Here is a 14,019-nt window from a genome sequence, read left to right as displayed (position 1 = left end):
TTAGAAGTTTGTCAGCATTCACACCAACACAATTACCCATAAAGTGAAGCAGCTAAATGGAATTTAAAGTTAATGATCATAAACATATCCTTTATGCAGTACTTTCACCATCATTCCTGCACAATACTTCCACACGAAGTCCCGCGTCCTTGGTTTTAGGGATAGAAAAGCAAGTCCCATGTTCGCACGCCAGGTGGCAGTAATCATTCTTGATTTATATCACATCTCCGCTACAAACCACAGAAGAAGCCTCGTCTCTAGGATACAGAGAAAGCGTTCCTGTTGGATTGATGGTGAGTGTTTTGAAGCTTAAGCATGGCGTTCCCGGGATTAAGGGTCTTTTTTCCCCTGCCAGCTATAAAATAGTGCTGTTATGTCATTTGTATGGTGTGTAATTCAGTAAGCTCACCGCAGACACTGACGAAAGGCTGCAGTGGTTCAGCTAACAGCGCAGCTAGCAGATGCTAACCTTAACTCCGTAATTTAGCTAGCAGTTGTGTGTAATCAGAATCGAGTTCACCGACTAGCAAAGTAAACTATACTGAAATGATGAATCGCGCAAAGATGCATCAGAAGAGAAGTACACAAAACAGGATCAGTGAAGTGAATAGTGACAAACTCTGGGTTGTGAAACACGCAGTACTCTGTAGTACTGTACTGTATGTATGTAATCTAATGTATGTTCCTGTAGAGATGTATTCATGGTTGATGGACAGGATAGTCCTTGTGAAGTTTGGTTACAACTGGTAGCAGGGGATTAGTTCAATGTAAAGTCTTATAGACAGCACATAAGTCAATGCAGTCTGATCCAATGTTTAAATTTTAGGATAACAAGGTCTGATGTAACATTATTCATTGAGAAAATACTTGGATGATTTATATAGTGTACGCTTACATTCAACTATCATACATGTTGCTTGCATGAATGAAAATTCATGCAAGCAACATGTATGAACCAACCCTACACATGATAAAGTGAACAACCGAGAAATAACCCACTATAGAAACCAAAAAAATGTCAAACACGGCACCAAAAAATAAATTAAAACAAACAAAAAGTTTCCAAACAGCTATAACACCAACATCAACTTTGATTGAATACTCAGTGTTTAAGTGACTTCTTGAAAGAAACGTGATGCAGAAGAGCCTTTATACACAACAGTTCTCATATAATATGTACAATGATTACTGATTACCAGCTGACCGGTACTCCCCTCTAGTGTCCTTTACCCTTGACAAACCAGTATATATATAGTTTTTTCCACAGAGGAAGTGTGGTGTGTTATTCCATATGACAGTTTTCTTGAATAACAGAAGAATTGAATCTAACTTATCCTCCCCAGTTAACCAGGATGGTTTTTTATACATCTCACACACATTTGTACGGAATCAAGATTGAGGAGCTAGTATGGCGGGTCTGTTCTGTACAATGTGAGGTTTTTGATTTTAATTTGTGTAGCAGCATTTGATCAGATGATGACATTAACTTGCAGTTAAAAGTCAGGCTTTCTTAAGACTCTAGTAATTCATTGACATTTAAAACTGACAACATGGCTCTTGAAATTCAAGCAAAGGTCCAAAATTGACACCAGCCATTTGTCAAATGTTTCTTAAGCACAACTCTGCTGCGTCAGTTGCAGAGTTTCATGCCCACTTGTAGCGTTTTCAGCCAGTGATATTTGAAAGCGTCTGTTATGTTCCCTTCTGTTTCTTATCACGATGAGCCCAAAACCTATATTTGGACACTGCCTGTGATGCTAAACCAAAGTGAGTCATTAAGATTTAAAATCCTGCTTCTGTTGTTTATTTGCAGAGTCTGTATCTGTATTTTGTAATTGAAAGTTGGAACCCTTGCCTATCCTTTTTTAAACTTCACCTCTGTGCCTTCCAGGGTGTGAGGATGCTGCCGGTGGAGCATGTTCACCTCGAGCATATTCTGCAGACTGTGTGTGTATTGGAGTCAGTCGTCCTCCGCAGTTTTGGCCCTGATGGAGGACAAGTGCTGTTCACCCGAGACACAGGACAGGCGATGTTGAGCCGCAGTGGGACACGCATTCTCACAGCACTACGACTGGAGCATCCGTTGGCCAGGTAACTGCTGTTTCACCATGATACTCTGTTGAGTGACATTTCCCCCTTTAATTTATTTGTGTGTTTTTCATATTAGGATGATGGTGGAGTGTGTCTTGAAACACAGCACTGTAACAGGCGATGGATCCAAGACCTTTATCCTACTCTTGGCATCACTGCTGCGTATGATTCATATAACGGCCTACAAAGAGGCTAATGTGTCTCACACCTATAACTCCAGGGAAGCAGCAGAGGCTGCCACTGCCACACACATAGCTGATGAACTGCTGGCATTTGCGTTGGAGGAGCTGGATGATCTCATTGCCATGGGAGTGATCCCATATGGATGCTGTCTTTCATGGGAAAACTTTGCTGCAAAAACACAATCACCAGCTCACACAAACAATCCCTGTGTTCAGAAGCTGCTGGCATCGTTCTTTCATTCACGACTGGGTCGTACCCACTGTGATTTTATCAGCGACCTCACCTGTGAACTGCTCAGACACTGGAAATGTAAAAATGACCAACCTTCCTTATCACTTCAGTTTATAAATGACAACTTGCCTGCATTGCATACACCTGTATCAGGCTTCCCTATTAGTTGTTCACGTTTGATTGAAGGGCAGGTCATTCACAGAGACTTCGCCACAGCCTGCCCTCAGACTGACGACCAGCCAGTGAAAGCTGTAGTTTTCACTGAGTACCTGCAGCCAAAATTGCTTCGTCCAGGAGAAGTGCTGGAGCTGGGATGTGGAGAGCAAAGGATGCAGGAGAATTCAAGGCAAGACCCAAGTATCGTACAGTTTAATGCCTGGGCAGAAAGGTCACTAGAGTGTGTCATTGCAAACCTGCTGAGTTTGGGTGTCTCTGTGCTCCTGTCTGCAGTCAAACAGTCTGCAGCTGTCCTGGCCTTAGCTGCACAAGCAGACATGTGCATTGTGGAGTGTATCAGTGAGGATGAGCTGTCTCTCTTTGCCCAGCTAAGCGGGGCCAGACCTGTCACAGACTGCTGGATGATTGACCCACACCACATTGCTACACTGACCTTTTGCCGACCAATACTGCTGGGAGCCCATAGGTATGAAAACACATCTCTCTTTCTCACTCATATACTTTGCAAACACAAAGTCACAAAGAATTACCTGTGGAGTACACATGCCTGTAATACACAGGATTTTGATTACTTGTTTTTTCTTTCTCAGTTTGATGAGAGTTTTGAAAGAGGTCAAAAACTGAACTTGTTTTTCTCCTCCACAGGTATGTCCACGTGGCTTTCCATGATTCAGATGAAAGGCTCATGGTCAAACCCTGTAGTTTGGTCATTTGCGGTCCAGGGGAAGGGCAAACTGACCAGTATGCATGTGCGTTTCAAGATGCCATCCGCATGCTACTTTCGACCTGGGAGCCCATGGGTATGACCTCAGCTACACCATCAAAGAGGCGCGTACAGTCAAACAAAAGCACATCTCTACATATGGAAAATCAGCTTCCCAGTGCGTCTCCTATCCAGCAGTGTTTGTTGGAACCAGGCTGCGTTATACCTGCTGGTGGGACATTTGAGTTTCTCTTAAACCATGCCCTCCTACACCATGGTTGCAGTTGCTCAGTCTCTGATGACGCAAATGCAGGAATCCCTGCTGTTTCCCAGATCTTGGCAGACGCTTTGCTGAGCGTGCCCCGGCAGATTTACTCCCACAGTCCACGGCGTTTCCTCCAGACTCAAACCAGGCTCCTAGGTTTTACTGAAAATCCGTCCCACCCTTTTAGCCTTGTAGACAAACAAGAACACAACACAGTCCTCGTACAGGGTCATGGTTACAGTGAATATCCCGTAGAGGGCAGGCGTAAACAAAGCATGCATTGTTGCAGAGAAGCTGACATGTCATCGAAAGTTTTTATGTTCGACTCTGGCCTTGAATCTGTCTCTTGTAAATACCAGCTGCTTCTAGCCGTTCTGCAGTGTCTCTCTAGTCTTCTCCATGTGGACACCATGTTGCGCACACACACTGCCTTACACACACAGTCACGCAGACTTGCAAACATTTCCTGGGAGGGCACAGAGGACGAAACTGATTACTGAGATTGTATTGTGTCTCAAGATGAAAGCCATCAACATATTTGTTCACAATACTGACTTAGATATCATTCAAAAGTTTGAGGAAATGATTTATACTTTAATGCAGATTGCTCCAGGAGTTGATTTTATATATATAATTTATTTTCTTGCCTCACTACAATATATTCATATGTAAAGCAAGTTTAAGCTTCACTGAGAATGTAAATTGCATTTTATGGCAATACTACTTTGTGTTGTAGCAGGCCAATAAAATGTTACAGTGGATCTGTACCATCCTGTCCTGAATCAAGGTTAGATTTGGCAATAACAGTAACAAAAAAAAAGATTTATTACCTCTGTGTAGGACAAAATGTGCAGTCATTATCAAATAGTTCTGTCTTTATCTACTGTGTGTTAATGTGAGGTAGTGTGAGAGTGTAAATGTTGATGTTGGCCTCTTTCCTCTTGAGTTCTCATCATGGTTCCTATTTTTTCAGCATTTCTCTCCCTTATCTCAGTTTCCCTGCCCTCTTCCCTTGGCCAGTATACTCTCTGTTATGTAAAAGGAATACACACAGAATAACACGGAGGCATCGTCTCACAAGTACACACACGACTTTTTATAATCAGCGTTATCTCCCTGTTGGGGGTGGGGTGAGAGGGCACCACCCAGCTGTCAACAACCAAATCAAGGTCTGCTTCCCTGTGCTGTTATCAGAGGAACACTAACCCTATTCTCACCTCTTGTTGGGGAAATTGTGAGTCATTAGAAATTAACTAGACTCACTACCATACATAAACGTGCACTGTTTACTGTAATCAGTGTGTGCTCTTAGTTGCCATGAATTTTCCGTAACTTAATTATATTATGTGATAACTCGAGGACAAACACAGTTCTTGCCGTTGTTTGTGTTTTGGATCAAACTCTGCATGAGTCACACTTGATGGTCGCAAAATATCAAAGAGGGAAGGGAAGCAGGGGGAGAGTATTCAGAGTGTTTTGGGTTTTTTTTTTCCACTGAGCATGAGGGAAAGAACTTGAGTGTTGTTTTCAGACTGTTCAGTGGGCACACACCCTCTTAACCTTTTCATGCCCCCTGTAACCACCCCAGCTAAATGTAACACACCAAGCAGTGTCACTCTGATAGTGTGTCAATTCAACTGTGTGTATTTTGTGTAGTTACTGAGCTTTTCTCAGGGACCTGCTGAGAATAGGCCAAATGAAAACTTGCAGCTCATTTGACTCGTGCACTGTGTACATGAGTGATTACCAGTACCCTAAGAATCAACTCAGTTAGTTTGGTTTATTTGGCTTTCATTAATTTTTGTCTCTGTAAAACATGGTGCTTATGGTATAAATCAACCCAATCTCTGTAAAATCAAAAGGACATTATAAAATACATCATATAAGTGCATGTACCATACAACCACCTACGTGTATAAATCTTTGACAAATAAGAAAAAGATGACATTTACAATATGTGACAAAAAAAATTAAAGGCGTTTTTACAAAGGGTAGGTTAGGAGATGGGGGAAGGAAGGAAGGAAGGAAGGAAGGAACAAACAAATGAAACGTCACAATGAATGATCCGAAATGCTACACTAATGCCAAGCTGGAACAAACCACAGTCGTCACAGTTCACAGCTCGGCATTCAGTTGGCTACTTTACACCATGGTTTGACTTCAGTGTCGTAAGAGAACAGAATTGTAGAATTTCATTGGCTAGTGCTGTATTGTGCTGAAGGAGTGGTGGTGGCCTTTTTGACGGCCCTGGTCCATGACTCTTCTTGCCAGTAGGTGAGAAATGTGTTCAGTAGATGATAATATGATCTTTTGTTTAGATAATTGGCAGTTCACAAACACTAATTTCAATCAAATGACCACAAAATTACACATTTCTGTACTACGCTGCCACTGAAGCACAGATGACACCCATTCTATAGTTGGGCCAGATAACCACATTGCATCTATATGGTCCAGGAAGGTGGGCCTAAGTGTCAGCAGCACAGTTATGACTAACATATAATCGAATAATCAGAAATATCTGCACGCAGCCTAACTTAGGTTATCTCCCTTGAACAAGCAGTGTTTCTGTTGGCAGTGGAGAGTCATGTGACTCCTGGAATGACATCATGCAACATTGATAAGTACTTCAGGGTGTGATGGTTGGTGTCACACCACCTCCCGAGACTTCCTGATGGCACAGCACAGGAGCATGCTAAAGATCATCCCAAACACCTGCAGCAGAGAGGGAGAGCAGCATTACTTGTGTTTGTGTTCTCTTATGTCTGCACTGTGTTCCCCCTCCAGGGCGGCAGACACTGGAATTTGATGAGTTACAGTTAAACCAGTTTACCATAACAACACCGATGGTGATGCCCACTCCTCCTATGATGTGTAGCTTGGAGTCAAACACCTCATCAATGGCGTCAGGACAGCTCTGCAACACACAGGCGTTATTCCTTATGTGATTGAAAATTACTCTGTATATGGTAACTCTGCAGACAGTTTTATTATCTCATAGCTGCACACATAGCTGTACCCCGAACACCTAACCGCAAAACGACCCACATCAGATCTGTTCACAATCTTTCTGACACCTTCTGCTTCCCCTTTGCCTGACAGTTACTTTTGCCTGGTCACAAATGCCACTCCCATTAATATTAATACCGTTTCTTACTGCTCTTGGTCAGTCAGCTCTGATCCATACTCGAGCGACTCTTTATTCACTCTCAAAAGCTTTTTATTAAATATTCTCAAAGACATAATTTTGCCATCGCTTTTCTTTCTCTCACTTAAGACATTCATTTCCACAACACCTTTCAGCTTCCTCTCAACCTATGCTGAAAATGACTTGTGGTATGGCACACTTAACAGACAGCCTGGGAGCACACTGGCTCCAGTAAACCATTGTTGCCATAGTAACACTGCAAGGAGGCTGAGGGAATTAGTCTGCAAAGGGAAGACCGATAACCTTGTGACACACGTCAGGCTGTCATTATGCATTTGACATACAGTAATTGCCCAAGCTCTCACAGAGTTGAAGCATGTTTGCCGTCATTAGATCTTGTGGATGGTTCGTCGGATTTCAGTACGAGGGACCATTTTCTGTCTGTATCTTGACTGAAGTACCTGGTTGTGCTGGCATCCAATCTATACACACATTCAGGGTAGTTGTACCTTCGTAATGAGCTCCTCAAGTGGTTCTCCTTGGGGACAGGTGTCTTTGGCGGCGTCGAGTACGGTACCAGTTGGTCCACAACAGTTCAGCTGGAAACACGCACAATAAGATGCATTTAGAGAACAAGGTGACTTACAGATGGAAAAACACATATCTCACTTGGAGTGTTAAAAAAAATAGTTCAACATTTTCAGTTCCTAAAGTCCTGTTGGTCATCAGGGAGCAGTAACAGCACATAGCTCCTACAATAACACATTAATGTTTTTACATTACTGTTTGTGCACAACTGAACAAGATACAACATGTTAACTAGCTTTAGAGGCGCTGGCAGACATGGCTCTGACCTTTGGACCTTCCCTCCAATCTTTATGCTAAGTAGGCTATCTGCCTCTCAGCTCTTTGGCCACACTTGATGCACAGACAGATATTTATCTTCTGAACCTTTCCTCTAAGGTCATCTGCTCAATCTGCAACTTCTAGTCATCATAAACATTATGGATAATACTTGTGGAGTTTTGAAAAATCTTGTGAAGTGACAAAAATAACTTCCCGTGGGAATACATCGCATTTGCTTGGAAACACCTTTTGTGCCAAATTCCTTTTGGCTAAGATCTGAGTCAGGCTGAATTAGAGGGAAGCAGAAGCGGAGCAGACATGGCTCACCCCAATTTGGATCATCTGCAGGGTCTCTTTGAGGCGCTTGTCTCCTGTCGTCTTGTAGTTATTGTAGGTCTGCATGTAGAATGTAGTGATATCGTTCACCACCTGAAACACAGGAGCGGAAATGTTATTTCATATACTGAGGCAGACAAGAGGAACATCATAGTGCCTTTTGAACCCTTGCTGCAACACTTCATGTTCTTTTTTTTTTACACTTATTTCACTCTGTTTTCCATCGCCATACCTTAAACTTGTACGTTACCTTGCTTTGGTTGGAAAATCCCCAGATTCCAGCTGCAACCTCAATGGCAAATATGATCAGCAGGAAGAAGAAAAACTGCACAGAGAAAAGTCAGAATTAAACTCAGCTGATTGTGTAAATGTGTGCCTGCATGCATGCGTGTGCACATGTCCTTAGCGTGCGTGTGTGAACAAGTAAGGTCATTTGAGTGTAGCTGAACCTGATTTGCATAGACTCCTCCTCCTGAGAGATTTAGTACAAGAAGATTAGGGCCAGACAGGGCGAGAGGGAGGAGGGAGGCAACAAGTACAGAGAAATCTAGAGACTCTTCTCTGGCCTCAATACTTTTTAGTAAACAAGGCGGACAATCTCATATTTCTAAGTGAAGGCCAGTAAGATAAAAAGCCCCAAGTGCTGCTGGGTGAGATCACTCGAAACATTTAAGACTTAGACAGCGAGACATGAGCTATTGATTAAACACTTTAGATTTTATGTTAATTAAGTCAAAAGAAGTTAATAACATAAGAAGAGAGAGTAATGTGAAGAATAAAAAAGTGGTACGAACCAGCCCCAGCATACAGGGAGACTCTTGGATCGCCCCGCAACATCCAAGAAAACCAACCACCATCATCAGTGCTCCAGCTCCTATCAGGATATATACACCTACACACACACCAGAGATATATACTTACTTGGTGTATTGCCGAGGTCACATAATCCAAAACCAAAACCTTTGCTGAACTGATGATGGATATCATTCCTGCTCAAAGTCTGAGAGAATCTTACCTGTGTAAAACACATATGGAGAGTCTGATCCTTCGAACAGGCCTCTGGTCTTTGGGTCTAATCTGAGCCACAGGCCTATAGCAAAGACAGCAGTGCCTGCAAGCTGAAACACAAGAACATTTTGAAATGCAGTACTAACTGTTAGTTATTACAGCATTAAATGATTCAAGCACACTGTACACTCCTGTGACTGTGTCTGTGTCTGTGTCTCTGGCTGCGTGGTAGTAAGACAAATCATAGTAGACAGTGTAACAGTGAGAAATTACGATCAATAAAAGTTCAGATGGGAAGAATACTTTTCATGCCCTCTCCATATTTCTGCATATTCCCAACTTGTCAACTCAATTAGCTGACTATGATCTCACCACGGCATTTAACAATCATCTTGCTGTCTGATTCTGAAACTCGTCTTTTCTCGGCTGTCTCCGCTTGTCATTTCAAATCTGCACCGACAGGCCTCGTCTGGAATCCTTCTCACTTTTTACTGCTCAGTTTTCAGTCCAGGAAGAAGTCTCTGCAGTCCTCGATGCATATCAAAATATTCACCAACACCAGTCTCTAGTCTCCACACTCCACACATAAGTCCTCACAAGTCAAATCTTGATCCCAGTGGTTTTAATGCACGTTGATGGGGAGCATGATGTGCTGTATTTGTGAATTTGCACGTGTGTGTAGGTGCAGTGTGTGTATGCTTGTGTGCTTGCTCCTATCTAGAAAAGAAAGCCACAGAGAAGAGATGAGAAAGAACAGGTTTGTTTGCTGTTTTATGTTCACACATTCCCTCATCATCAACACTAGATACGTATTTAATATGGATGCAGAACAGCATGAGTCCACCAACACATACTGTAGCCGCATGCATGTTATTATGCATGCTTAATCTTATATATTCTGCTCTTTTCACATAGCATGTGATCAAAATAGCAGAAAAACCTGTACTTTACATTATTAATGTCCACATGTGGTGCCATATTGTGCAATGTGTATACAGCTTACAAGCCTTGTCAGCATAGACATGTTAGTGAATTTTTAACTTTGAGAGCTAGACTGAAAGATGGCTGTCATTCAAAGGGTGTGTGTGTGTGTGTGTGTGTGTGTGTGTGTGTGTGTGTGTGTGTGTGTGTGTGTACACTCTGCTGTTCTTTTGACCCTTTTTTCACTGTGTTGGCTTTCTGTTGTCAAATCTTTATTTATCTTCCTTCGTATGAATGAAATGGCTGATTGGAGCAAACCACAACAGTACAAATACGAGCTGAAGAAGCTTCTCCACCTCTCTTGCTGTCTATCTCACACACACACACACACACACACACACACGACACAATAAAACACTATAAAAAGTAAAGTACACCTACCCAGAACACAAGGTTGAAGGCAAACATGAGGTATTTCACACACTTGATTCCCCCAGCGACAGCCATGCTGAATCCGTCTACACAATGTACCACTGCGAGTGCTTAATAACTAACTTGTAGCCACAAGGAAGTGAAGCATCCAGTAATGGTGTCAGAGAGGAAAAGGTGGTGGAAAGCGAAAGCTTGTTCAATACCACGCCTTCATATAATCACCTGATCATACTGTTAGCGAGTAGCAAAGGAGCTGGAGACACTGCCTCCTTCCCTCCATTGTGTATGTGTTATTATTTCTTGCCTGTGTTCCTTCCTCTGGGGTCCTATGTTCATGCATGTCTGTGTCTTTAACTAATGCATGTGTGCAGGTGGTGTGGGCATACATACATATATACAGAGTTTTCTGATCTGGGAGGTAACACCACAGAGGGCTCTGTTGAGGCATGTTGACATAAAATCTTTTCTAGAAAAACCTGCCTAGCAGGATATTTACTGCTCTGGCGTCTGAACTGTGTGTGACTACAGTTAATGGACTGATCTCAAATATAACCACTTTCCCTTCCTACTCCCAGAAGCTACTTTTATTTTAAAAGCAAGCTTTGCCAACCCTGCTCTAGATGCACTAACGCAAAGCTGCACATATACGGTCTTGCTGCATCCAGACTGAGCTGCGATCAGATATGAGTGTCATGTGATTTCTGGTTGCATGAACAGGGTTGTGACTGGAGTGTGATGCATCTTCAGTTCCTGGTTAATCCCAGGGGTGCTGCCAAGGGCAGGTCATAGCCACCCTGATACAGTTGCTCCCCCCTGGGAAACACCTACACTTAAATGTGGGTGTGAGGTTTGGGCATGGTTTGGTTAAACGGCTGTATAGTCACCTTAAGTGTTATTCATTACTGACAATGCTGATGTTCTTTGTATCTTATGAATACCCAGAATCTCTCTCTCTCACTCTCTGTCTCCCTCTCCCTCTCTCTGTCTCTCTGTCTCTCTCTCACACACACATACACTGTGGGAAACCCCTGTCTGCCCTGTAATGAACAGTTATCCTTGGCTCTATCTATAGATGCACAAATTACAAACGTTCAAAAAAGGGCACAACATCCATCTGAAACCACACACGCACGCATACACACATGCACAGACATATCAAACAAACGGACACAGCAAGACACACCCTGCAGGCTTAGTGGGACACAAATAGACTACATGGGATACCAAGATTCATTCACACACACACACACACACACACACACACACACACACACACACACAGGCTGCCTCCCTGGCATGCGCAGCTCTTCAAATCATGTAGCGCAGCAGAAGTCTTAATTATTGTTATATCAGTCACATTCTCCACCCTGTGAAGGCCCCCCACTTCCAATTATTAAAATGCCGTGCGCGCAAACTCCAGAGTGTAGTCTGCGCGGTGGAACTGGGTCACTTGGCCACTGGGGATTATTCTTCCTGACCGCTGTGTCTCCACACGCGTTGGGACACTTTGTGTTTGGTGGTGGCCAGTGGCCCCTCAGAATCTACTGCGATCAAGTAACCGAGGCTGTCCGTGAGCGCTCGGTACGATCCTGCATCTGGGACATCGTCTAATTTCATTCACTATAGTAACCCTCTCACACACGAATGCGCATGCACGCAAAGCTCACACACAGATACACGCACGCACGCACGCACACAACACAGACAGGATGTGCAATTTTCTAAAAGAGCAATACGTTTCCTCGTTTCAAACTCACCCAGAATACCAGGTTGAAGGCAAACATCAGGTATTTGATGCACATCTCTCCTCCCGACAGCGCAGCCATGGCGGTACTTGAGCTGTGGATCACACTTCTACTGCCACTGCTATTCAAACCGACGGTAGTGTGGAGGAGAAGAGCTTCTAAATAACAGTCAGTATGCAGAATGAGGTTATTTACCGAAGCGCCGGCTCTGATATGCGCGTCGTGCTGTGCGCGCCTGTAGTGGTCCGCCCCCACACATAACGGACTGCTAGGGCAAAGCCTCCTGTAGCTTCCCCCCCTCTCTCACTTTATTCTTTGAATTTGGCTTCCTATATGGTTGCTCTAAATAGCTCTATTTTTTAAAATTGAGCGCTGTTATTATAGTGTTTCTGCAGATAGATTTTGGGGACTTTTCAATGATGTAATAATGTTGACATTCTTTGTGGCACTTCCACTGTAATCATCCTCATATTCTTACACAGGAGCTGGGAATCGTATTTATCGCACTCTGTAGGAATTGCCAAGCTTTATCGCGCTGCTTTTAGTATGTTTAGTATCTTCAAAATAAGATTATAGGTTACTTTATTTCCTAATGGTAGCCTACAGGTCCGACGGCAAAGGGAGCCTGTAGCCTGTGCTCAGTGGGAGTCTTTCCTGTACACAATAGATGCTCTGCACGGCAGCCTGCTGTGGGCTTTTTGCTTGAAAGTGTCCTGCAGCACGCTGGGCAGTGCGATGACGTAATTCTCCCAGAATAAGAAAGGCGCGCTCGCGGGTTGAATGTACTGTACATGAATGAACACGGTGCACGAGCATGTCCGCGCGAGCTTCGTCTCTCCCATGCACACAGCACATGCAAACATAAAGTGGCCGACTTCCTGTTCTTCACAACACCAGCTTGGCCAGTTGTAGTAAGCTGTCATCTATCTTGGTGTCTGTGCTGTGTGCATGATGCCTTCACGGACAGTTACAACAGATATTTGGTCTAGGCTAAAAAACAATGTTTTAGATAATTGTCTTTGAACGCAGGCAATATTTAACATAGATCTAATAATTCACTGAAGTGTGTTGTACCTAATGGCTTTATTAATAGCAGTGATGGAAAGTAACTGAGTACATTTGCTCAAGAACCAGTTTACAGTTTAGAAATACTGGTTCTTGAGTATTTCAATTTTCTGCAGCTTTATCCTTCTACTCCCCACAATTCTTTTACTCCACTGCTTTTATTAGACAACTTTGGTTACTAGTTACTTTGCACTTTAGTTTAACAATATAAGAAAATATAATCAACAAAGAAATCATGATGTAATGTTATATATTAAGATAAAACTTTATTGATCCCTGAGGGGAAATTCACGAGCTATACAGCAGATGAACTATAGTTAAACTGCCTTTACCAGCTTCAGCATTAGTGATGAAAGCATCAATACTTCACTACAATACAATTATACTCCTATAATATGATATATATTATTCTGATTTAAGCCACGATACATAATGACTACTTTTACTTTACTCTACTATTTTGTACTTCAGTAAAAATGTAATTGCATGACTCTTACTTGTAACAGTACATCACTGTGGTATTGCTGCTTTTACTTGAATACTTGATCTGAGTGCTTCTTCCACCTCTGATTAATAGTTAATTAATTATTTACTTGTGCTTTATAGATTAGATATAAGTCATCTGGCCACTTATATCCTGGAAAATAGTTGCAGAGATTCTGGATCCAAATCCATTTGTTAACAAAACATTTAAAGCAATTGATTTGATATTAATTAGATAACATCTAATATGTAATTATCAATTATCAATGACTAATCAGTGTACTTGCTGATGACACAACCTCTTCAGCCCAGTAGCATATACTGTATATTGCCCTGTGCATTCATTCCCTGGAGCATCTGTTGTGCTTCTGCCTGCCTGAGATTT

General features: G+C 42.6%; 2 protein-coding genes across 3 annotated transcripts; one reads left to right on the top strand and one right to left on the bottom strand.

Annotated features, from left to right (window-relative positions):
• The first annotated feature begins 244 nt into the window (after positions 1 to 244).
• bbs10 (Bardet-Biedl syndrome 10) lies at positions 245 to 4,458 on the top strand. The gene is made up of 4 exons (XM_076732869.1): positions 245 to 293; positions 1,892 to 2,091; positions 2,168 to 3,148; positions 3,328 to 4,458. The coding sequence occupies exons 1-4, from the start codon at positions 291 to 293 to the stop codon at positions 4,148 to 4,150; spliced, it is 2,007 nt and encodes a 668-aa protein (XP_076588984.1). The 5' UTR covers positions 245 to 290; the 3' UTR covers positions 4,151 to 4,458.
• Positions 4,459 to 5,411: 953 nt separating this feature from the next.
• On the bottom strand, positions 5,412 to 12,335 carry cd9a (CD9 molecule a). 2 transcript variants are annotated; one of them, XM_076732871.1, is made up of 8 exons: positions 12,099 to 12,335; positions 8,996 to 9,098; positions 8,775 to 8,872; positions 8,231 to 8,305; positions 7,972 to 8,073; positions 7,308 to 7,397; positions 6,484 to 6,567; positions 5,412 to 6,365 (listed from the first exon to the last, which is right to left on the bottom strand). In XM_076732871.1, the coding sequence occupies exons 1-8, from the start codon at positions 12,165 to 12,167 to the stop codon at positions 6,300 to 6,302; spliced, it is 687 nt and encodes a 228-aa protein (XP_076588986.1). In that variant the 5' UTR covers positions 12,168 to 12,335; the 3' UTR covers positions 5,412 to 6,299. The 2 variants fall into 2 exon arrangements, with proteins under 2 accessions (XP_076588986.1, XP_076588987.1); XM_076732872.1 differs by lacking the exon at positions 12,099 to 12,335 and adding an exon at positions 10,351 to 10,496.
• Positions 12,336 to 14,019: the final 1,684 nt, after the last annotated feature.

The sequence above is a fragment of the Chaetodon auriga genome, chromosome 6, assembly GCF_051107435.1.
Source record: "Chaetodon auriga isolate fChaAug3 chromosome 6, fChaAug3.hap1, whole genome shotgun sequence".
In the NCBI taxonomy this organism is placed as follows: Eukaryota; Metazoa; Chordata; class Actinopteri; order Chaetodontiformes; family Chaetodontidae; genus Chaetodon; species Chaetodon auriga.
The sequence above is the reverse complement of the archived record's forward strand: the minus strand, read 5'-3'. Positions and strand labels throughout refer to the sequence as shown.

Coding starts and splice junctions, on each gene's coding strand:
- cd9a (XM_076732871.1), bottom strand. CDS start 12,167: ATGGCTGCGCTGTCGGGAGGAGAGATGTGCATCAAATACCTGATGTTT. Junction 8,306..8,774: donor CTCCCTGTATGCTGGGGCTG/GTTCGTACCACT, acceptor TTCTCTGTGCAG/TTTTTCTTCTTCCTGCTGAT. Junction 6,568..7,307: donor TTGAGGAGCTCATTACGAAG/GTACAACTACCC, acceptor TGTGTGTTGCAG/AGCTGTCCTGACGCCATTGA.
- bbs10 (XM_076732869.1), top strand. Junction 2,092..2,167: donor CTGGAGCATCCGTTGGCCAG/GTAACTGCTGTT, acceptor TTTTCATATTAG/GATGATGGTGGAGTGTGTCT. Junction 3,149..3,327: donor ATACTGCTGGGAGCCCATAG/GTATGAAAACAC, acceptor TCTCCTCCACAG/GTATGTCCACGTGGCTTTCC.